The sequence below is a fragment of the Passer montanus genome, unplaced genomic scaffold, assembly GCF_014805655.1.
Source record: "Passer montanus isolate IOZ18808 unplaced genomic scaffold, ASM1480565v1 scaffold163, whole genome shotgun sequence".
Lineage (NCBI taxonomy): Eukaryota > Metazoa > Chordata > Aves > Passeriformes > Passeridae > Passer > Passer montanus.
In genome coordinates, this window is record NW_024363494.1 from 606,832 (window position 1) to 634,236 (window position 27,405).

General features: G+C 65.8%; 1 protein-coding gene across 5 annotated transcripts; it reads right to left on the minus strand.

Moving 5' to 3' along the window:
* Window positions 1-618: 618 nt before the first annotated feature.
* On the minus strand, window positions 619-26,458 carry SYT7 (synaptotagmin 7). 5 transcript variants are annotated; one of them, XM_039703373.1, is made up of 13 exons: window positions 26,404-26,458; window positions 16,069-16,172; window positions 14,132-14,211; window positions 12,794-12,925; window positions 12,012-12,227; window positions 9,434-9,802; window positions 7,591-7,716; window positions 5,230-5,365; window positions 4,546-4,816; window positions 4,017-4,186; window positions 3,495-3,609; window positions 3,216-3,415; window positions 619-2,409 (listed from the first exon to the last, which is right to left on the minus strand). In XM_039703373.1, the coding sequence occupies exons 1-13, from the start codon at window positions 26,432-26,434 to the stop codon at window positions 2,305-2,307; spliced, it is 2,055 nt and encodes a 684-aa protein (XP_039559307.1). In that variant the 5' UTR covers window positions 26,435-26,458; the 3' UTR covers window positions 619-2,304. The 5 variants fall into 5 exon arrangements, with proteins under 5 accessions (XP_039559307.1, XP_039559310.1, XP_039559306.1 ...); XM_039703376.1 differs by lacking the exons at window positions 7,591-7,716; window positions 9,434-9,802; XM_039703372.1 differs by lacking the exons at window positions 14,132-14,211; window positions 16,069-16,172; window positions 26,404-26,458 and having other exon boundaries at window positions 12,794-14,118.
* Between the last annotated feature and the right edge of the window lie 947 nt (window positions 26,459-27,405).

Consider the following 27,405-nt stretch of genomic DNA (forward strand, 5'->3'; position numbering starts at 1 on the left):
TGGAGCAGCAGCCACCTCCCCTCCACCAGGGTGCAGGTGGCAAGGGGACAGTGTTGTCCCCTGCTGCCACCTCCAACTCTGCATCCCGGGGCCTGAAAGGTGGATCCAGAGGGATCTTATCGTGTGCAGGGAGGACATGGATGGCCCTTCTGCCATCCCTGCGTTTGGAGTTTCATTTATTTATTCAAGACCAGCATTCCGTGAATTATTTAGCAGCCACCGGTGCCTTTTCCATGGCACCAGGACACAAGATATGGTTCCCTGTCTCTTCCTTCTCTTTGGAGCCACATTCCAGTCCCTATCCCATGCCAAGGAACTCAGCCCAGACCTGGATGGGACGGGAGCTCGCTTGGCTCCAAGCAGGCTGCGGGGATCCCTGTTGTTTCTGAAGCCCCCATGGGGATCCCAATCCTGGAAGGATCCCAGAGTTTGGGGTGGGGGATACTCAGTGATGGATGGGATAACTCTGTGGGTATGCTCAGGTCTGGGGGGATAACACTGTGGGAGGGGGATGCTTAGTGCCAAGGGGATGCCCACCCAACTCAGCTGTGGTGCTCACCCCATTCCCACCCCAGGATCCACCCCCTGCCTTTCCCCAATCCCACAGATGACTCACGCTGGCAGTTACTGACTGTCCTTTATTACTGAGAGCAGGGGCTGCCTCCAGAAAACGAGGGGCCCCTCTCCCCAAAAATAGGATTCTTCAAAGGAGACGCCTCGACCTCTGTGCCCCACCCTTGGCATTGCCAGCTGGGCACCCCCCACTCCAGCCGCTCCTCAGCCGGGCCAGGCCGGGCTCTTTAATGGATTTTTTATCTTCTTTTTTCTTTTTTTTTTGTTTGTTTTTTTTTTTTTAATCTTTTTTTTTTCCTGTTTTTCTTTATTTTACACACCAGTTGGATGTTACCGTCACATGAAGAAGAGAGAACCTGAACAAGATCACGGCTACGAGCTCTAGAGTTAAAAATGAACACACAAACCCCCGGGGAGCCCGACCGCGGACGAGGAATCCAGCCTGGAAAAGCGGGGTGCCCGAGGGGCCGTGGGGGGCACCCGGCTTGGCACAGCCCTGGCCCTGCCACCTCTTCCCCAGGCATGTAAGTCTCTTCTTTTATGTTAAAAAAAGAGAGAATATGACAAAAAATACAAATGTCCCTAAAAGCGTTGTTATTACTGTAATAGCAGTATTATGACTTCTCTCCAGATTGTCCAAAATCGTCTAAATTGGGGCTGTGGGAGCTGCTGGGAGCCAAGGTTGCCACGGGGGGAGCAGGAAGACTGAGGATGATCTGGCGTCTGCCATGGAGAGCCACCACCGACCCCCTTGTCACCCCTGTGGGGCTCCCAGGTGGGTCTGTCCCTGTTTTTGGGGGGTCGCAGGGAGTGGGAAGGGGTCTGGCGTGTGCATCCCAGGGCTCCGTGGGGATGCTGCTGCTGGCACTGATCCTGCCAGGCTGGCTGTCCCAAGGAATGCCACCAGCCCAGGGAATGTCACCTGCCCTCGATGGGGACAACAGCGCTCGCTCCACCCTTTATCCCCAGGGGTGGGCACGGAGCTCCCGGAGCAGCCCCGGCGCCCGGATCAGCCCGGCTGGAAGGGGACCCTGTGGAGCTCCGCATTCCCCCGAGGGGCCCCTTGCAGCCCGGGCTGGGGGCGAGGGCAGCACCGGGGTCCCCAGGGCGGCTTAGGGACCCCCCGCTCCCGCCGAAACCCAAGACGGAGGTAAAGCATCGAACCCGGCTGAAGGCAGTGCACGGAGGAGCCCGCTTTGGATAAGGAACTGTGTCATGGCTTCCGATCCCAGGAAAAGGGGCTGTGCCCTCCCCTCGGTGTCCCCCGCCAGCCCCGGGAGACTCGAGGGGGTGCGGGGGGAGGGCGCGGGGCAGGGGGCTCCGTGGCTCCGCTGGCGGCTCCGAGAGGTTTTATGGAGCTGAAAGGGGAGGGAGGAGGGTCCCTCTTGCACCCGCAGCCTGACCCCCTGAAATGGGGAGGGGGCGAGGCCGGGGAGGGGCCGAGGGGCTCCGGGAGCGGGGCTGGAAGCACTCGCAGAAGTCCTGCCCGGTGGTGGGAATAGGGATGGGGGGACATCGCTTCTGGCACCTCCTCGGCCGGGGCTGGGGGCGGCTCCGCATCCCCCGCAGCCCGGGGAGAGGCGAACCCGGGGGCTCGGGGGGGCTCCGTCCCCGTCCTCCCGAGGGGTTCCCGCCAGCCAGGCCGCTGTCCCGCCGGTCCCTGGCCGGGAGAGCCGCGGGAAGGGGCTGGGAGCTGGGAAGGGGGACCCCGAGCCCGCGGTCCGGGGGCGCTCAGGCCTTCAGCTGGTGCCACTGTGCCACCGCCTGCCGCGGGCGGGCGATCATGTCCTTCCAGTGCTTCACCTCGCCGGGACCGCTCTTCCAGGACAGGTAAATCTGCGGGAAACGCATCCCTGGAGCCACCACGGCCTCTCCATCCCCATCCCGCTGCCCGGCTCTGACGCCTTCACCCCCAAACTGCTCCAGCCCCGCTTTTCCGGCTCGGCACAGAGCCGGGCTATTTTTATCCCTCAATTTTCCATATGGCGCCTTGGAAAAGCGCGTGTGCCAGCTCTCGCTGTTGCTGCTGCCACCTCGGGGAGCCGGTGCCACCGCTCCGGCTCCGCGGATCATCACCGGAGAGCCGGGATGGAGCAGAGCTCGCTGCTAATTATGAGATCAAAAGTGATTAGCGAGCCTCAGGCCACGGGGGGGTTTTAACGGAGAGTGGGATATCATGGCCACTGCCTGTCCATCCCTGGAATGGGGCTCTTGGATGTGCCCACACTGGGGACTCTGCCCCCTCCACCCCTGCCCGGCAGCCTGCAGCGCTGATCCAGGGATTTATTTAATGGATTTATCCCAACTGCTGAGTAGTCCCGACCCCAGCACGGCGTTTGGGGATCATGGATGGAGATTATGGCGCTCATTTGTCATCGTTGCACTAACGATGAGCTGGGTGATTTCATGGATAATTCCACCGTTCCCTTCCCTGGGAGTAATCCCTGGGGGTGGGATCCATCCTGGTGTGGCCCCCCCATGCTCCATCCCTGCCTTTCTGGGAGAGCTCCAGCCCTCTGTGGCCGTGACACCCAGAACGAGGGGTTTGCACCACGCTTCACACTGGAGATGGCACCAGGCGCTGGCAGCCTGGGCCTGGCTGTCCCTGATCCCACCTGGGTGTCCCTCGGCGTGTCACCCACCTTGCCGATGACGTCATTGCGGCTCAGCCTGTCCTTGTCCATGACGGTGATGACGATGGTGGTCTCGCGCAGCCGCTCCGTGGGGATGTCGAAGGCGAAGGACTCGTTGAAGACGGGGTTCAGGCACCTCTTCATCACCACCGTCTTCTTCTTCTCCACCCGCTTGTCCTTGTACATCAGCCACACCTTCACGTAGGGATCTGGTGGGAGAGGAGATCCCTCAGCCCCGGATGGGAGCCAGGGAACACCGCCTGGGATCGGGGCCAGCCCACGCCATACCTGAGGTGCCCCCGATGTCCATGGCTTTGAGGTTCCTTGCCTTGATGATGTTCACCACGATGGAATTGGCTGAGGGATTGTAGCACAGCGACAGCAGCAGCTCCCCGCGGCTTCCCTGCAGGACACACATGTTCTCTGGGGACACCCATGCCCCCCAGAGCTCCTCTGTGGGAGCAGGGTGCTGGCATGGGACCCCCACCACAGCAGCCCAAGGGTGGGGTTTGGGAAGGCACAGAAAATCAGGGCAGGAGGAAATAGGGCCACCCCCAGTGGGACATTTTCTGGTCTTGCTGGAGGCAGGACAAAGAAAAAACTTTCATTTTAGGTCTACCTGAAACAGTTTGATTTGACCCAAAATGAGACTTTGGGCTACTTAATATAAAATCTGTGAAGAGAAAAATCTCTGTCAGATGTTGAAGCAGAAAATGTCCTGTTTGGGATGGGGGGTGGTCCTGTTGGGACACTGCAGGGACAGCGAGTCACCTCCCCTCCCCAGGGGGATGGGGGCGCCCAGGGCCTTACACTGCCATCACTGCAGGGCTTCAGGTCCTTCCAGAAGGTCTGCATCTGGGTCAGGTCCACCTTGTTGAGTGGGATGGACACCTCTCCGATGGGATCGTTACGGCTGAAGCGGTCGTAGTCCAGGACCTGGAGGTACAGCACCCGCTGCACCACCTTCTCGTAGGGGAACCCTGTGACAGAGATGGAAAAGCCAAAGGGGGTGAGGAGCAGTTCCAGGACTGCTCCACCCTTCCTGTCCTGGTGGCAAGACCCTGGCACCAGGCAGAGGACGGGGAGCAGCCCATGGCACAAGGAGCTGCTGCCACATTAATTCCCACATCTGCACCCACCCATGGAGGCACGGCGCCTTCCAAACCTTCCCCTACATCCCCTTTATGGGATGCACATCCAGCCTGGCCTCGGTGCCTTGGCCAACCCATCGCATCACCACCAGCCACCACTCTGGTGGCTTGAGCTGAGCTGAACCCCAGGAGGGTCCCACGAGGCTCTGCTCCCACCCTGATCCCCCCCAGCCCATCCCAATCCATACCTTCGAAGAGGAAGGTCTCATTCCAATGCGGGTTCAGGTTCTTCCTCTTGACCTTGGTCTCCAGCTTGTGCTTCTTGTCGGGGAGCAGGTAGATCTTGACGAAGGGGTCGCTGGTGCCGCTGAAGTCCTTGGCTGGCAGCTCCTGCGCCTTCATGATCTTCACGGTCAGGGTGGACTCCTGGAAGTTGTAGCCGACGCTGAACTGGATGCGGCCCAGGTTCTCCCGGCTGACGCCTTCGTGGCCCTCGTCATCCTCGGAGCCGGGGGAGAGCTGCGGGAGGGGGGCAGAGGAGGGGGGTGAGCGCAGTGCCGGGGACTGGCGGGGACCCGAGCCCCGTCCCCCAGACCCCAGCCCTGCCAGCTGTCAGGGGACATCAGCCTCTCCCCGGCTTCCTGCTGCCCCCACCGCTTCCAACGGCTCCTGGCTCGGCGCCACTCGTCCCGCGGAACGGGAGCTCCAATTAGCCAAATTCCTCCTGACAGCGCATCCCTCACGTGTCCAGCACCGCTCGCTCCCTCGTGCCAGCCTGGGGGACGCGTCCGCGGCGCGTCGGCTCAGCCGACGGGGACTTGGCACAGCGGGCAGGGACGTGCCGGAGCGCTTGTGGATGGCGCAGGGAAGAGCTGGGAGGGTTGGATACCGAGCGTGGAGACCCCCAAACCCAGCACACCCCACCCACCCACCATGAGCATCTCGCTGGTCAGGGAGTTGACCAGGTCGGAGACGGAGGAGTGCGGCTCCGTCTTGCGGTCGGACTCATCGAGCGGCGGCTGCCCCGGTGCCGGTGCAGCATTCCCAGCCTTCCCACCGGCCGGCAACCTGCAGGAAGAGAGGCCTTGGAGGAGAGGGGCCGGGAGCCAAGGGCGAGACAGCGAGGGGCTTCCCGGGCACCCTCTGCCAGCGGACACTGAGCCTGGGCTGTGCCAGCGCCCGACAGACGCTGCCGGGACACGCGGTGGCTGCAGCATCCTGGCCCTGCTCCCAGAGCCAGCTGGTGGCCTGGCACCTTTAGGACACGGCAGCAGGTCCCCCTGGCCACGTCCCACAGCGATGGCAGGGACAGCGCGGTCCCCACAGCTCTGGCTGCTCCTCACACACCACACCCTCTTATCCCGGTGGGTGCCAGGCACCCACGGGTGCTCCACATGGGCTCACTGCCCCCTGCCCCACTTTCCTGTGGCTGAGACACCCCTGGGATCACTGTCCTGGCTGTCCCCACACATGGTGGCTCCCGGGCACAGTGCCAGGCAGGGTGGGCAGCCGGGAGCAGTGGGAGGCGGACGGACAGAGCAGCGATGGAGACAGGCGGGAATGCGCCGAGGCCACACTGCCATGAGGCACGGGGACAACGGGACACAGGCACGTGGCGGAGGGGACAGGCGGCCAGGGATGCTCCCACCCCCCCGCCACGGCTCCTGTCCGAGCTGGGACACGGTGACAAACCACCAGACGGACCGAGAGGCGCAGGGACACACGGGAAGCCACAACATGCCACGGACACACGCCACCACGCCAAGCACACGCAGACACACGGGAGGGGACATGGCGGGGTGATGGGGACACCCACACGCACACACGGGATGGCACCCAGGAAGGACCAGAGAGGCCGAGGCAGCTGGGGAGGCAAAATTAGGTTAAAACCAGGGAAAATGAAGGTGGAGGAGCCGGCGGCGGGGCCGCTGAGCGAGGAGGCGCCGGTGGAGCCGGGAATGCCGGCGGAGGTCACGGATAGCGGGAGAGAGAGCGGGAGAGAGCAAAAGAAAGGAGGAGCAGCGTCGTCCAGCGCCGGCCTGCCGGGAGGGAATGGGAGAGAGGAGCGGGGCGGGTGCACGGACAGACGGAGTCGCCGGGACAGGAGACACGCCGAGGCGCCGGGCTGGAGCCGCCGGGGACAGGCTGGAAGGAAGAAGCTGCGAAACAGGGATGGAGGAGATGTTTTGAGGAAGAAGAGCGGGTGGTCGGCAGCGTCGGGGGGCGGGAGAGAGCCGAGGCTGCCGGAGCGCGTCCCCTCCGCCGGCTGAGCCGGCCCCGTCCTGCGGAGTCCAGGGAACGAGGAGCGGGAGGGATGGAGGTGCGGAATGCCATGCACGTGCTGCGATGGGGTTTCGGAGCGGGCAGCTGAGGCAAGCGGGGAGCGGGGTCTTGCGGCACAGCCCCCCACCCGCCGTGTCCCACGTCCCCGTCCCTCGGCACGGGGCAGCCGGCGGCCGGCACGGGCTGCCGGTGCTCCCGGCGGGGACCGGCTGCGCAGCGCGACGCTGGGGAGGGAAGTGCTAAAAGATGGAGCGAAACCAAGCGGAGCGGGGTAAAAATAGCCGGCGGGCGAGAACGGTGCCAGTTCATCCGCACGCCGAGCACACGGGGAGGCAGCGCCCGCCGGCTTCACACCTCCTCCCCACTCCGGAGGGGATGAACACCCGCTCCCGGCGGCGCACGGACCCTCTGCCTCTGCCAGCCAGCGCCGGTGGCCGCGGCCGGGCGCCGGTGCCGAGCCGGCGGCACGCCGGGAATGCGGGGAGCAGCCGGAGGCGAGGGGCCGGGCCGTGCCGGAGGAGAACGGGGGTACGGCATCCTCCCGGCCCGTGGCGCTCGCTCTGCCTCCCTGCCACCGCAGCGTGTCCCCGGATGCCCGGGGGAGCTGCCCATCCCGCCGGGATGGAGGCGGCAGCAGCGTGTCGGGATGGAACGCGGCTCAGCCCATGCGGCATCACCTGGGGGGTACCCCCCGTGTCCCCCTGTCCCTGAGCGTGTCCCCCCGCACCCCCTCCCCGCATGCAGCCAGGGCCGGAAAGGGCAGGAGGGGGAGGGAGGAGGGAGGAGGGAGGAGGAAGGGATGGGGGTCCTCTCGGTGCCGCCGCTCCAGAGGCAGAACCGCGGGTGCCGCTGCCGGGGAGAGCTCAGACGTCCCGGTGCCCGCTGGGCCACCCTGTGCCGCTCCAACCTTCGCGCTCCACGAGGCCAGCCTCCTCCTCCTCCTCCTCCTCCACCCTGGGTGAGGCCCTCGTCTCCTCCTCCTGCGGGACTGGCCTCGTCCTCGCTCATACCTCTTGTCCCCCTGAGCGTTCGCCTGGTTCGGCTGCGTCCCAGCGGGTTGCAGGTCGGGAATATTGGCAAAGTCATCTTGCTCTGAGAGTCCCAAAACCAGGGATAGCACCACCATCCGGCCTTCCCTGCCCGGGCGGCCCCGCCGGCAGCGGGAGAAAGAGAGAAAGAGAGAGGAGAACACAGCGTCAGGCAGGGAACCGGCAGGAGCCGGCGGCGTCCCGCGGAGCCCCGGCGGCCAGGGGACCCCGGCTGTCCCCGCCGGCTCCTGCGAGGTGCCGGTGGCCGGGATGGGCGCACAGGGCTGTGGGGAGAAAGGCGCCGGCTCCAGGGAGCTCGGCAGGCGTGGATACCCGCGCTGTGCCTCTCCGCCACTGGTCCGGGCGAGGGAGGGTGCCAAAATCCTGATGAAGGGGGGAAAAGATGCCTGGAGGGGCTGGGAATGAGGGAGAGCGTGACAGCAGTGAGGTGCCAGCATCATTCCATGGAGGAAGGGATTGGCGGTGCCATGGGCAGGCTCTTTGACCTCTCCGGGTCTGTAACCGCATTTACCCGCGGCGCGGGGAGGGTGAACGGGGTGAAAGAGCGAAAGAAAAATCGATGGATGGGGAAAGAGGCGGTGGGAAATGACAGCGGCTCCTCCGCTGGGGAGCGGCGCTGACTCGGCACGTCTGGGCTCTGCGGCTGCTCCCTCTCCGCCAAGTCAGGCTGGAACCAGCAGCGGCAAACAGGGAGAACGTGACCCTCGGGTGGCCGCTGAGCGCAGCTCCACATCGGGAAGCCGGGAAATGGAGCTGGGAGGAACCTGGGAGAGGGTAGAGTGGAGAGGGGATCTCGAGCAGTGCATCCAAGGGTGCCTGGAGGAAGGTTCAACCCTCTCACCAGAGCGGGAAGGGTGGGATGGACACCCAAATTTGTGTGTCTCATCTAATCCTGATGCAGGAAGTGCTGTGTCAACTCATGGAGGGGCAAGGTCAGTCCTGCATCCCCCTCCAAATGTCACCAGCCTGCAGAAAGCAAAGCTGGGATCTCAGCATTCCTTTTTCCAGGGTGCCAGGGGGCAAACAACGGCCAGGGAGGAGCTACAGAATCCAAGGGAAGATGGAGCCGGGGGGCCCAGCTCTGCAGAGGAGGGCCAATGTCATGCGCCGAGATACGGTGACAACACGGGACTTGGATTAGTCCCCGGGGTTTGATGCTGGAAATCCAGAGCCGATGGAGGAGATGGGGTTAAGGAGGATTAAAGATCCCAAGGCTCCTCTGGCTGGGAATGATATCAGGGCCCTACTCACGGTCACCCCGGCACAGGAGACTCTGCCACCCGCACCGTGACAATGTCACTCCCTGGAGACCTCGCTGGTGGCCGTCCCTGGGGATGGCAGGGGATGGCCAGGGCTGTGGCAGAGCGCTTTGGGGAAGGGCAGGAGCCCCTTCCCTGAGCCCCCCGTGAGCCGGGGGGGACGTGGAGCTTCCCGCAGGCCGTGGGCAGCGTGTCCCCAAGGGGGTGACAGGTGAGCCACTGCGCCGGGGCAAGTAAAGGAGCAGAGGAGAGAGGGATGAGCAGAAGGAAGGCATAGAGGAGAGAGGGAGGGAGAGAGGGTTCTAGAGAGGGATGGGCAGAGGGGTAGAGCAGAGGAGGATGGAGAGGGAATGGAGAGAGCAAAGGAGCAGAGCAGAGCGATGGAGAGAGGGGTGGAGAGAGCAAAGGAGCAGAGGGACAGAGCACATGAGAGGCTGATGGAGAGTGATGGAGCAGAGAGAGCAAAGGAGGGGAAGGGACGCAGAGAGGAATGGATGGGGCGGAGGGGAGAATGCAGACGGCAGTGATGGCGAACGCACACTTACAGGAAGGACTTCATGTCCAAGCCGCGGTTGCGGATTTGCCCCACCACGTGGTCCCAGCTGCCGGGGTTGGAGCGGCTCCTGCCCCCGGCCATCCGTTGCTTGGAGCCGGCGGCGGTGCCCTGGCGCGCCGGGCCGCCGCGGGAGCCCCGGGAGCCGGCGGCGGCGGCGGAGGAGCCGCTGTGGGCCTGGAGGTGGCCCAGGCTCTGGCTGGTGGTGGGCTGGCTGTGGTTGGCGCGCTGGTGCTGGCTCAGGGGCTGCTGCAGACTTTGCTGGCGCACGAGCGTGCGGGGCCTCTGGAATTTGGGATCGCCTGCTGAGGTGGGGATATACTCAAGGGTAGTGGCTGTGGACAGGGTGGAGTCCTCGAAACTTAGGGAGAGGAAGGGTAGAGGAGAGGAGAGAAAGGAGAAGAAGGTGAAGGGGCAAAATTGGAGGAAGGAAAAGAAGAGAGTTAGAGAGAAGATGCCCCAGCGCAGGGAGCGCTCCGGCGGGAGCCAGCGGGGGCAGCGCCCGGATCCTCCGCCTCTCGCCCGCGGCTCGGCCCTGCCGGCGGCACGGGGGGCTCGGGCAGCCACCATCCTGCCTCCCGGCGGGCTCGCCAGGGCCGGATGCCCACCCGCTCCCGCGGCCGCCGCTCCGCCAGCGCCTTCCCAGCACGCCGGCCGACCTGCTCTGCGGGATAATTAGGCTGCTGCGGGGAGGCAAATCCCGTGGCGCCCGCTCACGTGCTGCCAGCCAGCCCATCCCAGCGTCCCAGTCCCTCCCAGTCCAGCCCAGCGCCCGGCAGCGGCGCCGCGGGGGCTCGGCGTCCCATGCCCTCCGTGCTGGACGCTGCGGGAAGGGGGAATCCCGCAGCGCCGCCGAACCCCCGTGGGGGTGACATTCCAGAGAGGCGTCCCCGGGGCCAAGCCACGCTCCAGCCGGGCTGCGAGATATGGGATTGGGGGATACGGACGCAGCTCTGGTGGGACGCGGAGAGCGGAGCAGCCCGGCCCGGGGCGCACGGGCTTCGTGCGGGCGGCGGAGCGGGGAGAGCAGCGGGATGCCCCAAGGAAGCGGCGCCGGCCGTGCAGAACATGCGTGGCGCAGCCCATGCAGCCGCATTGCCCACGGCAGCCTGGGAAGCTCGTGGCCGCGAGATCAGGGGACAAAAGTCCTCCCGGGACCACCGCCTGGCACCGAGGAGCGGCCTCGAGCAGCAGCCCCCGAGCCTGTCCCCGTCCCGGCGCTGCCGGCCGGGAGCGCGGGGAGAAGGAAGCTGTGCCGTCGTGCAATGCCAGCAGCGGGGACAGGGAGGGAGCGGGGAGGGATAGACAGCTCCGAAAAAACACCAAAAATAAAAAAAAAGGAGGTGAAGAAAGAGCGAAAGGTGGGAGAAAGAGAGAGAGGAGGGAGGGGAGTGGAGAGGAGCGGAGAGCTCAGGATGGACGGCGCCCCACGGCCGGGGCCAAAGGCACTGCCCGGACGCTGCCGCCCCCCCGCCCCCCTCCGCGCTGCCGCCGACCTCCTTTCGTTTTCCTATCGAATCCTAAATTAGTTCAATTTACAACCTCTCAGTCACAGGAAACTAAATCTGGCTCCTGTCGGCCCCGCGCCAGCTGGAGGCGCGGGCTCCTCCAGCGCCGTGCCAGGCGGCACCGCGCCCTGCCCGTGCCCGGGTGGATCCCCCGGCACCGGCACCGGCACCGCCGACCCTCGGCCCGCACCCCCGGGACACCCCCAGTCCCGGGGGTGGTGGAAAACAGGGTGCTCCGCCACGTCCCCTTAACCCTGCCCTTGCCGCCCTGCTCCATCCCTGCCCGGATTCCCAGCGGGGAGCGGCTGAAGCTGCGCCGCTCCCGCTTTTCCTCCTCTCCCTCCTGCTTCCCGGCGCCCGACCGGAGCGCAGCGGCCTCACGCCGAGCGGGCGCTGTCACCGAGCTGTCCCGGAGTGCTGCCGGGACCCCCCGGCTGCCGCATCCCAGCGCCGAGAACCGGAGCAGAGACCGGGACCGCCGGACGGAGCCCACGGCCGGCACAGCCGCGCCAGAGCCACGGCGCTGCCGGCAGTGAAGGGTCTCGCCGAGACCCCCACCCCGGCCTGGAGCCCCGCAGAGCTGGCAGAGCTCGGGTTTTCCCTAAATCTGGCCCGTGCCGGGCTTTCCCCAACTTTTCTCGGCGCCGGGTCCGGTGGCTGTGCCGGGAGCCAAGGGAGCGCACGGGGGGAAGATGCCACAGACTGTCCCTGATCGTCCCTGAGGGATGGGAGCATGGGACAGCACCTCCTGCCTTCGGGACGCCACCGAGGTGGCGCTGCCTACCCTGCGAACCCGAGCTGGGAATGCTGAGCCGCTTCCCAGCGGGATTGGGCAGGGCCACCCTCAGCGCTGGGCACAGCACCCAAAGGTGCTGCTCCTGCCCGGCCGCCTCCTCTGCTGCCCCTGAGCCAAAACACCGCTGGGAGAACGGGAAACGCCTCCTCTCCCTCGGCACGGTGGTCCTGGGGACCTGTTGGCGGCCCCGGGGTCCTGTCGGTGGCCCCCATCCAAGCGCATCCGGCCGTGGCCGTGCCGTGCCGGACCGTGCCGTGCTCACTCACTTGGACAGGCTGAGCTTCCCTGCGGCCAAGTGGCTCTGCACCGTGTGCCAGCGGCCCCGTGCGGCCTTTCCAGCTCCGGGCTCGCTGTGGGCGGACACGCTGCTCCTCATTCCATCCTCGCCGAGCCGCTGCTTGTCCCCGGGCCGGCCGTCGCGGTCCCCGGACAGCCCGGCGGCGGCCGACGCCGTCAGTTTGGCCCCTGATAACAGAGAGCCACTGGGCCGGGCCGGCGGCCGGACCCCCCCAGACAGACACGAAGGGAGCCGGACGGACACACGGACGGACGTGGAAAACGTGGGGAGCCGTCGGGGAATGAGGGGAGGGCGACAGAGCCGGAGGGGGCAGACGGACAAGAGACGGACAGACAGACAGAGAGAGAAAGAGAGACATCAGCACGGCAAAAAAAAAAAAAAAAAAAGGGGGGGTCCTGGCCGCGGGGTGCGTGGGGGCCTCGGCAAAACATCCAAGAGAAAGGGCGGAGGAGGGAGAGGGGTCGGGAAGGAGGGTCCCGCTCGCCGGCAGCCCAGCCCCGGGGGGACCCGTCCCCGCGCCGAGGGGGTGCCCCCAACGCGCAACCCCGTCCTGGAGGGAGATCCCGGCCGGCCCCGGGAGTGCGGGAAGGAGGGGTTGCTCGTCTCCATGGGACGGCCCATGGGGTGGCGTGCGGGGAGCCCGGGAGCAAGAGAGAGGAGGAGGAGGAGGAAAAGTGGAGGAGGAGGAAGGCAAGAGGGTGCTGCCCATATACTCACTACACGGAGCAAACTCGGTAGGGAGAGACTCACTTGAGGGAAAGGCGCGGGTCACCGTACGGAGCGTAAGGAGAAATGTTTAGGATAAACTCCTTGGGAGGGTAGGAGCTCCATTTCTGCTGCACTGTGTTGTCATTGTTATTCCAAAAGTCTCTGTCTAGATCGCTACAGCGGCCGGATTCCAGGGGAGAAAGAAAAGGGAAATACAAGAGAGAGAAGCTGAATTCCTGCGAGAGAGAAGGAAAAGCAGCCCTCCGCCCCCGGAGCGCCAGGATCCTGCGGAGAGAGACGGGGAGCCCACCCTTGGACAGCAGCACACACACACACACACGGGCACGGACAGAAGGATGGACGGAAGGATGGGAAGAGCTGCGGAGAGACAGGAGCGGGCGGCTCCGCCGGCTGGGAAGGAGAGAAGGATGTGGGGGGTGACGGAGGTGTCGGCGAGCGCGGTGCCTGTAGGGCATTCCCAAAGGTGTGTCCGTGCGCCCTCGGCACGCCTGTCCGTGTGTCCTCGCCTGCTCAGCAGCCGGGTCCTGGAAGCGCTCGGTTAACTGTGACACTGCTGCGTGTTGGGGACCCTTCTGGATCCCTTTCCCTGCGGATCCCTTCCCGAGGAACTGGCCTGATGCCAGCACAGAACCTGAACCTCCTGGCTCTGGGAAGCCACTGGAGCTGGTGCCAGGGCCTGGGGGCCCAGCAGCTCCCCGCTGGTGCTGGGAGACTGGAGAAGTCTCCAATGCCCACCTGCAGCTCCGGGTTGATGCCAGCTGTATGGAATGTGCTGGAGTTTGGGAAAGCTGCCCGTGCCATGACATCGGGTGGGATGAGCCTTCCCCTCCGTTCCCAGCTCATCCTGGTTGGCTGGGAGCAGCCGTCCAGGTGTTCCTGCACCCCGGTAACACCCAGGCCAACCACGGGAGGAAGTTTTCCAAAGGCTTATTCCAGGCAGGAGCTTTTTCCCTGCTGGTGTCCAGCTCCCTCCTCCCTGGAGGCCTGCGGAGGGTGTGGAGAGGCAGTGCTGGATCTGGATGCCCAGGAGAACAGCCTCAGCTTCCAGGCTCCACTTCACTCCCTACCCAGTGCCGTGGGATGCCCCAGCCGGGCTCTCCTTTCTCCATGGAATGCCCGTGGGATGCAGAGCTGCTCCAGCCCCCCCGGGCAGAGCTCAGAATCCACACCCAGGCCTGGAGCATCCCTTGGGACACCCACGCCGCCGTTCCCGTGACTCCGTCATGCCCACGGCTCAGTGGGATACACCAGGATGCTGGAGATGCCCACCAGCTCTCCCGGTCTCCCAGAGCCCCTCTCCCACTGGGAGAAGGGATGGCCACCTCTGTCCTTCCTCTCCCCCCCCATCCTGGCACCTACTTGATGGTTTTCTTTTCGCTGCGGCCTCGGCTGGAATCCGGAGTTCCCACAGTCTCCAGGGAAGTCTTGTAACGCTTTCCCTGTGGAAAGGAGAGGAGAGGGGGTCAGGGGGTTGCAGAGGACCCCTGGAGTATCCCAATGGAAGATGGGAGTTGACACCACTTAGAGAATTGACCTGGATTTTGCCCTTTCCCTTGTGGTCTCCATCCCACCCATCCAGGCAGCAAATTCCCACAGGCTCCATCCCTTGGTCCCTGGGGGCTCATGCCCTGCCTCACCCCGAGGACAGCACGGCCACAGCCACCAGCATCCCATTCCATGGCCTCACTGGGAAGGAGTGGATAATTTTAGGCCTAATTGTGCCTGAATTAATTGAGTTCACCTTTCCCAGCGCCAGGGAAGTGCTGCCATAGGATAATGAAGCTGGAGCTGGCTCCAAACTGGGGCTGGTAATCAGGGCACTCCCGCAGGTTCCGAGCGTTGCTCTGAGCCAGGGTGGGCAGGAGCCAATTAATGCCAATTATCCAACAATTGGGAGCGAGGATGCTCCATGCAGTGCCAGGGGGATGAGGTGGGATGGGAACAGCTGCAGGAGCAGGATGGGTGGAGAACCAGCCCTCCCATCCCACTGTCCTGCATCCCAGGAGGCAGGCCTGACCCAGCCTGCCCATGGAATTGGAATGTTTCTCCTTCCTCCTTCTTCCCAGCCTCTCCATATCCACATGGAGCCATCTCCTTGGCTTGCTGGGACACCTGGATTCTCAGCACAGTGTCCTTGGGCAGCCATGGGATCATCCTGCCAGAAGCTGCAGGGATGTTGGGTCTCCTTGGATGCCCAAGGGCTGGTGCTGCGAGCTGCAGGGAAACACACCTGGACCTCCCTGGATTCACATGGGCTCATCCTGCCCAGAACTGCAGGGATGTTGGGTCTCCTTGGATGCCCAAGGGCTGGTGCTGCCAGGAGCTGGAGGGGAGCACCTGGACCTCCTTGGATGCCCCTGGGCTAATCCCAGCGGGAGGCACGAGGGTGCCTGACCTCGCTGGGTGCTCACAGGCCATCCCAGAGGGAATTATCTCCCAGTCCGTGTCCCCAGCTGGGGTGGCTCAGAGCTCCTGAGGACATGGCAGAGGTGGCAGCGTGGGCACGCCCGGAGCCGGCCAGGCCTGGCCGTCATTCCCACACAGCCGCTCCAGCTCCGGTCCAGGGCCGGCTGGGATGTGCCTTCCCGGCCAATTCACACTCCTTTGTTCCTCTGCCAGCTCCAGCCTCCTCCTTTCCAGTGCTTTTTCCTCCGCCAGCTCTCTCTCCCCATGCCCTGGGTGGCACCTGGAAGGGCCCTTGGCACCTCCCGCTGCCTCCTCTCCCATTCCCGAGGGAGCGCTGCCTTCCCACGGCTGGGGGTGGGCACCTCCCTGGCGGGAAGCGCCGCTGCCATCGCAGCACTTGACCCAGATTCGATTCCGATGGCGAAGGAAACGTGGCCGAGCACGTCCTGTGGAGGAGGAGGAGGAGGAGGAAGGACGCGGGGCGGGAGGGAGCGCTGTCCCGAGCCCCCGGTGGGATCCGGGAGGGAAGCAGGGATGCACAGCGGGCGGCGGGAATGGCTCACGGCACCCGGCGCTGCCAGGGACGGGCTGGCCGCCTTCCCACGGGGCTTTTCCAGGCAGGAGCGTGCCCAGCAGGACAGGGGCCAGCTCGTTCCGGCTCGTCACCAATATATATCCATATATTTGGAAACTTCCCTTTGTGCCACACAAACAGTTTCGCCCAAACATTTCATTAGCACATCCGGAAAAGCCCAAATAAAAGCTGCAGCCGGCAGCTCCGGGGAGCTGCCTCCGCTTGGCTGCTGCCCTGCAAGAGGGAATCGGCCCTGGCCGGCGGCACCGGGGCGCGCCGGGATGCCGGGAGGGCGGGAGGGAAGCGGGACGCTCACCATTTTCCGCTGGCACCACTGGCAGATCCCGCAGAGGACGATGGTGACGCTAAGGCTGACGGTGATGATGGCTGAGACCAGGAGGACGTCGCGGGAGGGGGTCCCTGGGGGGAGCAGAGCACAAAGGGGGGGTCAGACCTAAATCCTGGGGTGTTCCTGGCGTGCGCCGGGGTGCAGGGAGGGAAAGCACAGGGAATGTGGTCCAACAGGCTCCAGCTCCATTCTGCAGTGTCCCAGTACAGTGGCCACCCCTTTGGGTGAGCTCCCGGTGTGTCCTGGGGGGAATCCGGCCTGAGCACTTCCCGGGAGCTCAGGTTGGAGCTTTAATCCCCACTGACACCCTGGGAAAACCAGCACAGCTGGCAAAGGCCACGGCCACTGCTTTACACGCCAATCCCACATGGATTCATCCCAAATGGCAGCGCAGGCCCCCTCCTCCCCAGCCTGGCCTTGGGGACCCCAAAAGCGTGGGAAGGACCCGTCAGCCTCATCCAGCACTTCTGCTCACGTCCAGGCTCCCAGCACGCAGGATGACCGGGGTGGGGTGAGAACACTGACCCAAGGGGGCTCGGAGGGGTCCAGTGGGACCCCAAACCAGCTCAGCTCTGTCTCCAGGCAGGACCCCCATCCCTGTGGATGCTCCGCATCCTGCCGAGCCCGCTGGGGTGGGATTGTCCGTGGTGGGAGCCCCAGCTGGCGGCGGGAGGCGGCGAGGCCGGAGCAGCGCCGGGAGCCGTGCTGCAGTATAAATATTAAACAATAAACGTTAATAATTAATTCGCCCGCAGACCTTGTTATTGTAACGAAAATTCCCGGCGGCTCCGAGGCCGGGGTGAGTCAGAGTGGACCGGGAGGGGGGATCAGGGCTCTGGAATCGCCGCCGGCACGTGCCGAGGCTCCCACAGCTCCCACATCCCCGCTGGAATCCGAGGAGGAAAGGGAGTGGTGGCCGTGAAGGGGACATTTATAACAATTCCTTGAGCAGGAGGTGACAGTGGTTTTGGGGACAGGTCCCCCCTGCAGCACCCGCGCTCTCTCCATCCAAAGGCAGCTCCTCCATCGCTCCCGGATCACGAGGAGCCTGTGTATAAAACTCACATAGCAACTGTTGCCTAGCAGGGAATTTGGGACCAGCCCTTAATTTCCAACATTTATAAACCCCGGCTGGATAAACTGCCGGGGGAATGGGAAGCAGCCGGAATGGGAAGCACGGCACCCCCTCGGCTGCGACCCCGACCAGTGCGAGTGGCACCGGGCCTTGCTGGGAGCACTGGGAATTGGGATGAGCTCTCCTTGCTCCAGCTGGGAACACCGTGACCCCTCTGGCTTAGCCCCGAGCTCCGACAGATCCTTCGGTCCTCGCGGGGTCAAGTTCATCCTCAAATTAATCTGGAGATTGGGAATCAGAGGAGAAGGCGAGGGAAGGGGTGGGCACTGCGGGGGCAGCGCCTGGAGAGGGACATCAGGGAGCGCCGGCTCCAGGGGACAAATTCCCGGTGCCAAGGTGCCACCATCCCCCAAACCTGGCGTCACCCAAGTGGATTCACCGGCGGGATCCTGCCCGGGGGGCCCCAGGGGGTGTCCCTGTGCACGAGGTGGCTCCGGCCCTTCCCGGTGGGATCACGCCGCGTCCCCAGGGCGGGGGGAGGCATTCCGGCCCCCAGGCTGCGCCGCCCTCAGCGTGACTTAAATGACTCGTTTTCCAGGCAATTAGCGCTCGATTAATTAAAGACTCGGAGCCGCTCGGAGTTGCTGGCGCGTCCCCAGCCCCGGGGCGCGGTGCGGGGTCCCTGTGCCGGTTGGGATGCGCGGCACGGGATGCCCTGGGGCGGGCGGATCCGGGGGGGACGCGGGAGCCGCGTGGCAGCGGGACACAGCCCCGGGGGCGGGTGACAAGGTGCAAACGCGACGCTTGTTTACGCCGCCGCTGGCCTTCCTTCCCTGCCGCTCTCCATAAATCTCGGCTGCCAGCGCGCATCCAGGCGGGAGCATGGAGACGGCTGCGTGGGACTCGGGGGTCCACGGCCGTGGGGTCCCTGCGGTTGTGTCCCAAATCCCAGCGGCCTTTCGCTGGTCCTGCCTCATCCCGAGGGCACAGTGAGGGGGGGCCACCGCACGTCCCTCCTCGGAGGGATCGAGGTCCCAATCCCGTCCCACGTGCTGGCAGAGCAGGGGATGCTGCGGAGGATGGGAGGGGGGTGGAACATCCCTGCGGCGCTTTCATCAGGATTCAATGCCACTTGAAGGGATATAATTCCACTTTTCCAGGCCGTTATTGATGAGGGGATTACCTGCCTCCTTAGCGCCGCTGTTCTCCAGCGTGGGATTTGTGTGGTGCTGCGAGAGGCAGGGAAGAGGGTCCCTGTTCCGGGGGGAGAGGGCTCCGGATGCAGGCAGAGGGTCCCTGTGCCACTGGAGAGAGTTCTGGATCCAGGGGAAGGGTCTCCATGGCAGATCTAGGACAAGCAGGGAACCCCCTGCACAGTGCCCTCTTTGGGGTGGGAGATGGGGAATGTTTGGGAGACAGGGATGCGGTCACGTGCCTCTGCTCCTTTATCCGCCGCTCCTGCGGGCTCGGGATTAGCTGCCTCCGGAGCACGAGCGAGCTCTGGCCTTTATGGATGTGAGGAAACACTTCAAACCCGACCCCGGCACAGGGAGAGGTGCGGAGATCCAAGAGGGATTAGTCCTCTCCAGCGGCGTGAGATCCAGCACGATGCACCTGAGGCTGGAAGAGCTGCCAGTGCCAAGGGATCCCACACACAGCTCAGCTCCGGCCTGTGCAGGAATGGTGGGCGTGGGAGCCATGGCACTGCCCATGCCAGGGGCACCCAGAAGTGTCCCTCAGCATCCTGGTGGCCCTGAGCATCCTGATTGCCCGGTGCACCTGGTGATCCTTGCATCCTGGTGTCCCACATATCCTGGTGTCCCTGAGCATCCTGGTGGCCCTGTGCATCCTGATTGCCCGGTGCATCCTGGTGATCCTTGCATCCTGGTGTCCCGCACATCCTGGTGTCCCTGAGCATCTCAGTGATCCTGCACATCCCAGCATCCCTGTGCATCCTGGTGTCCTGCACATCCTGGTGTCCCTGAGCATCCTGGTGGCCTTGGGCATCTCAGTGATCCTGCACATCCCAGCATCCCTGTGCATCCTGGTGTCCTGGTGATCCTGTGCATCCTGGTGTCCTGCACATCCTGGTGTCCCTGAGCATCCTGGTGGCCCTGGGCATCTTGATAGCCCTGGGCATCCCAGTGATCCTGTACATCCCAGCATCCCTGTGCATCCTGGTGACCCTGTGCATCCTGGCGGCCCTGGGCATCCCACTGTCCCTGAACATCCTGGTAGTCCTGGGCATCCTGGTGATCCTGTGGATCTTGGTGTGTCCCAGTGAGCCTGCACATCCCAGTGTCCCCGTGCATCCTGGTGGCCCTGGCATCTTGGAGTCCCCGTGCATTCCAGTGTGCCTGTGCAGGCCAGCAGCCTTGGACACCGTGGTGGCTCTGTGGTGCTGGTGGCCCTGTGCACACTCAGCTCCAGGACAGGCATGGTGAGACCATCAGGATCATGGGCAGCTCCACCCATTTCCCCCCAGTTCCCTGTTTCCCTGTGCACAGCTCCAGGACAGGCACGGTGAGACCATCAGGCAGCTCCACCCATTTCCCCCCAGTTCCCTGTTTCCCTGTGCCTATCCCAGCATTCAGCCCCATCAACTCCAGCCAAAGCCCACGGCCCTGGAGCAATGCTGGGAAGGAAAAGCCCCTGCAAGGGGCATCCAGGGATGGTTCCAGTTCTCCCAAACAATAGCTCCTGCACAGGATGGAGAGGCTGGAATCTCCACGGGGTGGAGGCTCATCCAAAGCTTTGGATGAGCAAAGGCTTTGGAGCAAAGGCTTTGGATGAGCAAAGGCTTTGGAACAAGCCTCACACCTGTGGCACCGCGGCTGGAACCAACCTCTCTGCAGGTATCCCGGTGAGGATGGCCCTGTCCAGTCTCTCAGGGCCATATTTTTGGCTCCAGACCCCAAAATTCCCAGCTTTTGTGGTCACTGCGTCTCCCTGGCAGCTGCTCAGTATTGCAGCCCCGTCTCCTGGAGCATCCTCCCACTCACCCCGTTCCAGCGGCGAGATCCATGGATGCCAAGCACCCTGGGGGGGAAAATCAAAGCCGTGGGGAGCCCCCCCAGGCCAAGCCCCCGCTGAGCTCCCTGGAAGTGCTGATCAAAGCCGACATCCACGGCTCCACGCAGAGAAACGGCTCCACGTGCCAAGCCTCCAAACCGGCAGCGGAAACGGGCGCATTCCCGGGAAAAGGGCAGCAGGAGAAGGTGCCAAGCGAGCAGCGCGTCCCCCCGCCCTCCCAAAATTCCACCGTGCGCCGCCGTCGTGGTGAGCCGCGGGGCCGGAGCGGGATGTGACGCCGAGCCCGGCGGGGATGGTGGTGCCGGGGAGGAGCTGCGGGATGGGGAGGGACGGGGCAGGAATGCGGCCTCGGAGCGGCCCCTCGTGCTGCCGGGCTGGAGGGCAGCACGGCGCCCGGCGAGGTGGCCGCCTTGTCACGCCGGGGCTTCCCAGATGCTGCCTGCCTGGCGCCGGGCCATCAATTCCTCCTCTTCTCATCCTCCCACTCATTTGCTTGATATTTCCCAAACCTCTTATTTTTAGGATGCAGCTGAAAAGCTGTGAATTTGCAGCTTTCTCTCCTGTGCAGGATCCCGGGCGGGGGGAGCCGGCCAGGACCCCGGCGGGCACAGCAGGAATGTGGAATCCGAGCCCTTGGCACGGGGAGAGGGAGAAGGGATGGGCACGGAGGGGGACGAAGCTTGGCTGCCGTGCCTGGTAACAACCCAGTGGGCATTTTGGGAATGCTGTGAGCCAGGCTTGGCGCGTCACGTGGAAGAGCCGGAGGGCTGGGCCAGCTGGGTCCGGCGGTGCCACCTGCCCACGGGCTCCCAGGGGCTCTGCAGGTGTGAGGGATCGCTGGAAGCCCCACGGCCATCCCGCTGCCCGGCAGGATCCTGGAATGAGCCTCGGGGAGAGGAGTGGTGCCACAGCTCAGCACCCCAGGCGTGCTCTGGGCGAGGACGGGCGTCTGCTCCCCATCTGCCTGTCTATCCGTGCTCCCCCTCTGCAACACATCCATCAATCTCTCCATCCATCCATCCGTCCATCCATCCCTCGTACACATCTGCCTCTCCATCCAGCCATCTGTCCATCCCCCGGAGCTGTCAATCCGGCCGGCTCTGCCTCCCCCACGCCGAGCTGCTGCTCCTGGGGGGCTTTGGGTGCAGAACCTACCGACACCAACCCCACCACGGGGGGCTGGGGCAGGGGAACCCCGTCCCAAAGCACTGCACAGCTCCGGCCAGGTGCTCCCAGACATGCCCCATGGCCACTGCCATGCATGGACGAGTCCCTCCTGTGTCCCCTGCAGCCCCGATGCCACCCTCCCCGCTCCATGGCCACGGCGAGCAGGAGAGCTGGGGATGGAGGGAGAATTTGGCAAGGGAAGGCGCTCCTTCCCTGGTGCTGGGCTATTTTTGGCCGAGGATTTCCGGAGAGCCGTGTGGTTTCTCTGCCTCGTGGTCCCCACAGTGCCTCTCTTCCCGAGGAGCACCCAGAACCTCGGAGCCTCCTCTGCTCCCATGGTTTGCATCCATCCCCATCCCTATCCTCATCCCCATCCCCATCCTCATCCTCATCTTCATCCTCATCCTCATCTTCATCCTCATCCTCATCCTCATCCCCATCCTCATCCCCATCCTCATCCCCATCCTCATCCCCATCCCCGCCCCTGCTCCCTAGAGGACTCCGCTCATGCCAGGCTGGTGCTCCACGTCATCCCGGCTCAAAAATGAGCCCTTGGGCATCGCTCGCCACCCTGGAGTCACCCCAGCCCCCCTTTCCCTGGCGCAGAACCCTCTCCTGGCGCTGGCAGCGGGCACGGAGGAGCGGGCTGGGCTCTCATCCCGAGTGGCACTGCCAGCTCTCGCGCCGTCGCCACTTAGCCTCTCGGCCCGGGGCTCTCCATCATTCCCGAGCCCTTCGGGTGACAGCAGGAGAGAGGCCAGGCACAGAGCCAGCGGCTCCCAGGGAACAAGGGCGGGCAGGCTCCTTGCTGCCCATCCCGGCTCCAGAGCCCCCCGCTGGCTTCCCCAGCTCCCTGATTCCCCTCGGGAAGTGCCCCCCGGTCACGTCGCATGTTGTGACAGCAAGGCCACCGTGGGGACAGGATTCCCGCAGGGAGTTCAAGGATGGGAGATGCTCAGGGTCGGCCACAGCCCTCAGAGCCGGGGGCTGGCGGTGCGGGGAGAGGAAGGGGAGGCTTGGAGGGGAGCACATGGAAAGATGGAGAAACGCAGCTCGGAGGGAGGAGGCAGAGGAGGGGAATGAAGGGCCGAGGAAGGCCCCGGAGCGAGGACTGGGGACTCAGATATGGGAAGGTGCCCGGGGTAGGTGGGGGTGGTGGAAATCCTCCAGGAGAGCCTGATCCCGGGGCTGCATCCTCCAGGGACACAGGGCCAGGGTCATCCGTGGGGCAGCAGGGATGGTCATCCATGGTGGAGCGGGGACAGGACCCATCGCCCCCCGCAGCCACCAGTGTCCCACAGCCCCATCCGCAGGGGAAGAGCCGATCACCCCTCCTTCCCTGGATACCCGGAGCCCCCCGGGGTGCATCCCGCGGGCTGTGCCCCCCTGGAGGGCCGGGAGCAAGGCTGCCGCGCTGTGCCGTCCCTCCGCCGCCGCGCCGGCTCCGTCCCCGCCGGCGCGACCGCTTCCCTTCAAACCTCATTAACTCCCCCCAAGGTGACCCTCTCCCTCCTGCAGCCAGGCCCGGGGACGCCAGGAGGGGACGGGGCGCCGGGGGGGCACCCGGAGCTGGCAGGCGGGCGCGGAGCCTCCCGTGCCACAGCCAGGCTGGCACCCACGGGGATGGGGGATGCTCCGCTTGGCACACCCCAGCCCGCCGCCCCCCACGCCCAGCCCGGCCCCACACGCGTCCCCCAGACCCCCCGCCAGCCACAGGCAGCGGGGTCCGTCCCCCTGCCAGACGCTGGGGCTGTGCCCATCATCCCCGTGCTCCGGCGGCTCTCCGGGAGCCGTTCCCTGCCGGCTCCATCCATAATGGATATTGTAGCTGAGCCCCCGGGGGCCGGGGGGTGGCAGCGATATTATCTGCATCTGTCTTCATTCCCCGCTCCCCCCCTCCTTCCTCGGCAGGCGGAAAAGCCGCGAGATCAGGCGCTGGAAAAGCCGCCTCCAGCTCCTCTCCCGCTCCTCGGAGTCAGGGGGGATCAGCACGACCTCCCCGCCAGACCCCCCGCCCGGCGGGGAGCCCCCCGCTCCCTGCCCTTGCTGTGCCCCAGCCGTGCTCGGGAGGGTCCTGGGACGCGCCAGTGCGGCCGTGGGGAGGCTGAAAGGGTTCGAACTGATGGCGGCTGCTGGGAGCGAGGACCCCCACCGTGGGGGGCTCGGCATCCGCGCGGACCCCCCCCCCATGGGCACGGAAAATGGGATGGAGTCGCCGTGGGGGACAAAGGGCCGGGGTGAGGCCGCGGGGGATGCTCCGAGACGCCGGCAGGAGCATCCCTCGGGCTGGAGCGAGGGGCTGCCGGGGAGGGGGACCCCAGAGCAGCGCAGGATGGGGGTCCCAGGGGGGCTGGGGCTCCCGCTCCGTGCGGGACGCGGGGCTGCAGCAGGTGCCCGGCTCCCGGCGAGGCCCGTGGCTGCCATCCCTGCGCTCTTTGTCTGCCTTGCCGCCCGTCACGCTGCCTCATCCCGCTCGCAGCCCCTCCGCCGCTGCGGGCCCCCGCCCCGCTCCTCGCCGTGTGCCGGCTCCTCGGGAAGCCCGGCGTTCCTCCCGAGCCCCGGGGAGCCGCTCCCCCGGCCGCGCCGGCACCGGGGGCTCCATCGCCCGCTCCGAGGCGGCGCGGGGGGAAAGCAGGCAGCTGCTGCCTGGTTATTGATTCACCACCTCCAGCCGCCGCGCGGCTCTGCTCGGAACGCTTCCAGCCGGGAAAGATGGGGACGTGCGGAGCAGGGCCCCCGGCACCTGCTGGCCGCGCTGAGATGGAGCGTTGGGCATGAGAATGTCACCCCAGAGGGGACAGGGATGGGGTGGGGTGGGGAGAGCCTGGCAGGGACAAGGGAGCTGTCCGGTGTTCCCAAAGCAAGGGGGACGGTGTCTGAGGGCAGCTCTGCGGGCAGCCCCAGCTCTGCTCCGTGCTTGGACTCGGCTCTCCGGACACAGGGTTTGGTGGTCCCCCAGCAGCACAGCCCCCTGCGGCTCCCCAAAAAATCCTCCAGCTGGCGGGAGCCGCTTTGGGGAGCGCCTCAGCTTGATCCCAATTCCCAACACCCCTTGCCAGCCCAGCCCAGAGCCCCTCGGGCATCTCCAAGCCCAGAACCAGACCACCCCGGCAGCACCTCCGGGCTCCACGTTGCCCCCCAGATCCCTCTTTCCCTGGGCAGCAAAGTTTGCCAAATTTCCCGGCATCTTCTCCCCAAATGAAACGCAGCCAGCGCTGGGGGCCACAGCCACTGTCCCTGCACGGTGACACGGAGCAGGGGACGAGAAGGACGAGGCTGGTGCCACCTCGGGCAGGGTTTTGGGGCGACAACAGGCACTGCTTCACCCCGGGATGTGGCTTGGCTGGCTCTTCCCAAATCCTGCGGGGGTGTGAGATGACAGCACCCCCTCAGCCCCCATCAGGGTGGGGGACAGACCCGGCACCCGGTCAGCGCCACGTCTGGAAAGCCCAGGATAGGTGGGAACATGCAGGGAAGCAGGCGGTGCCGGGGTGCTGCCCAGGTGTGCGCACCCCCAGCACCCCAGGGCTCCCGGCGCCACGGCACAGCCGCCGCCGGTGACGTGCGACAACTCCCACGTGACGGGAGCCCCGGCAGCCGGGGGGCACGGCCTTTGGGAAGCGGGGACAGGGCTCTGTCCCCCCAAATCCGGCGGCTCGAGCTCTGCCCTGGGAGTTTCCAGCCCGCCAAGCAGAGCTGGAGATGGCACAAGCAGCCGTCAGTGGCCCACCGGCCAACGACGGGGACACCTGGCAGGGACAAGGGGGACAAATTGGGGGCAGGTGCAAAGTTTGGAGGGGGAACAAGGCGGGAGCAAATCTCGGGCACCGGGAGGGAAGGGCAGCCCCGTCACGCCGCTGCCGGTGGGCACAGGCTGGCGTGTCCCCCCTGTGCCACCCAGCCGGGTGACCTTGGGCCACGCAGTGCCGTGCGGCGCTCCGGGCATCCCTGCGGGGTCGCGGTGGCACGGGATGGAGCCGCTCCCGGTGGGAGCGCTCAGCCGCGGGCAGGCGCGAAGTTGCCCTCGAAGGCAGCTCGGCCGGGGCTGGCAGCTCCCGGGCAGCGGTGACGCTGTCACCTGCCGTGGGTGACAGCGCGTGGCGGTGCCCCAGCCGGCCGGATCCCGCAGGCCTGGCACCTGCAGCTCTCCCCGGCGGCGCCCGCTGTCCCCGCTGTCCCCGCCGGCACGTCCCCACGCCACCGCAGGACACGCTGTCCTTCCGTGCGCTCCCCGGGCCCCGGGACACGGCCGGGGACAGCCGCCAGGCCCCGCCAAGCCGCAGCGCTCCGGCAGCATCCCTATGTCTCCGCACCGGCTCGGGCACCCCCAAAACGTCCCCGCCGGCGTCCCAGATTCCCTGGTGCGGGGCCGACTGCTGCCTTCCCAGCATGAGCTCAGCAAATCCGCGCCGGAGAAAGCCCCTTCCCCGGGTGCCCACCCCCGCGTGTCCCGGTGTCATTCCGGAGGTGCAGCAGGACGGGGCACAGGGACCCCCAGAAGGACGAAGGGGGCGGGAGGTGAGGAGCAGGGATGTGCTGACCGCTGGATGCTGCTCTGGAAGGCGGGATTTGGGGCTCTCGCGGGGGGTCTGGGGGGTTGCTGGGGGTCTGGGGAGCGGGATGCTGCCCCCAGGGCTCGGGGTGTCCCGGGGGGGATCCGGGGCTCCGGCAGCTCCGCAGGGTGAGGAGAGGGGGGATGCGCTGGATGCTTGTCTGGGCGCCGGCGCCCAGCGGGATTTGGGGCTCGCCCCGTGTTTTTTGGGGGGCTGGGGAGCAGGATGCTGCCCGCGGGGGTTGGGGTGTCGCCGGGCGGGGGGCGCCGGCGGCTCCGGCAGCTCCGCAGCGCGGTGACAGCGGCGGCGGGGACTTTCTCCCCAAACTACCGTAACTCCCGGGCAGGCGCGGGGGGAAGCGGGCAGCGGCCGCGGCGGATCCCCGGGGGGGCGGCGAGCGGTCGGCCACCCCCGGTGCGTGTCCCCGCGTCCTGCGTGTGTCCGTCCCCCCCTCCCGGGCGGCCCGGGGCTCACCTGCGCTGGCAGCCTCCGGGTGCAGGTACATGGTGGCGGGCGGCGGCGGGGCGCGGCGGGGGCTGCCTGGCCGCCCGCTGCTGCGGGGTGCGCGCGTGTGCGGGTGCGTGTGCGGGTGCGTGTGCGGGTGTGTGCGGGTGCGTGTGCGGCGCGATCCTGCATCCACTTGCTGCTCGCTGCTGGCGGGATTGGAAACTGCAGCCGCCGGGAAGGGAGGAGGGAGCGGAGCGGCGGGGGGCGCTCCAGGCCGGGATTTGGCGGAGCCGGGGCGCGGCGGGCGCTGCCGGGGCACTGCGGGCGCGGCGGGCGCTGCGGGCGCCGGAAAACGCGGAGTGGATTTCACGGAGCTCGCTCCCGCTGTCGCCCGCAGCATCGGGCAAAGGCGATTCCCGGAGAATTCCTGCCCCTCCGGTCGGGTTCCAGGGGCGCTGGCATGGTGGTCCCCCGGGTGCGAGGGGGCGCGGCCAAGGAGGAGACCCTGCTGATGCAGGATGTGCTCAGGGATGGAAGTGACAGTAGGGGGAAAGATGATGGGCACTGGGGGTTTTCTCCTGGAACTGGGAACCGTGCTGGATCCCGCTTTCTGCTGGGATGAGGGGATCAGAGATCCATCCCAGGATGGGGTGATGGAGTCAGGGGCTCATCCCAGGGTGGGATAATGGGGCTGGGACACTCCTGGCTGGTCCAGGACTAGTGGGAACCTCCAGAGGCGGAGCCCAACCTGGGCTCGTGGAATGGAACTTGGACCAGATGACCTTTAAAGGTCCCTTCCAACCCAAACCTTTGGGAATCAATCGGAATCTCTCTGGAGTCATACTGGGCCAGGAGAAGGCAGGAAACCACCACAGCCATGGTTTGGAAGCTCTTTGGGGATCTAATAGGGGACTTTCCTTGCTCCTAGGCTGGGTTTGGCGCAGGGAATGAAGCAGGAAACATCTCCTTATGAAAACCCCGAACTGGCAGGCGCTGGATTGAGGGATGGGGCTGAACTGGTGGCAGTGG

Excerpts from the sequence above, each read along its gene's own strand:
- SYT7 (XM_039703372.1), bottom strand. The coding sequence starts at position 13,578 with ATGTCATGGCACGGGCAGCTTTCCCAAACTCCAGCACATTCCATACAG. Across the intron at positions 7,717-9,433 it reads TTGGACATGAAGTCCTTCCT|GGAAGGCCGGATGGTGGTGC; the intron begins GTAAGTGTGCGT and ends CCGCCCGGGCAG. Across the intron at positions 4,817-5,229 it reads TGACCAGCGAGATGCTCATG|CTCTCCCCCGGCTCCGAGGA; the intron begins GTGGGTGGGTGG and ends CCCCTCCCGCAG.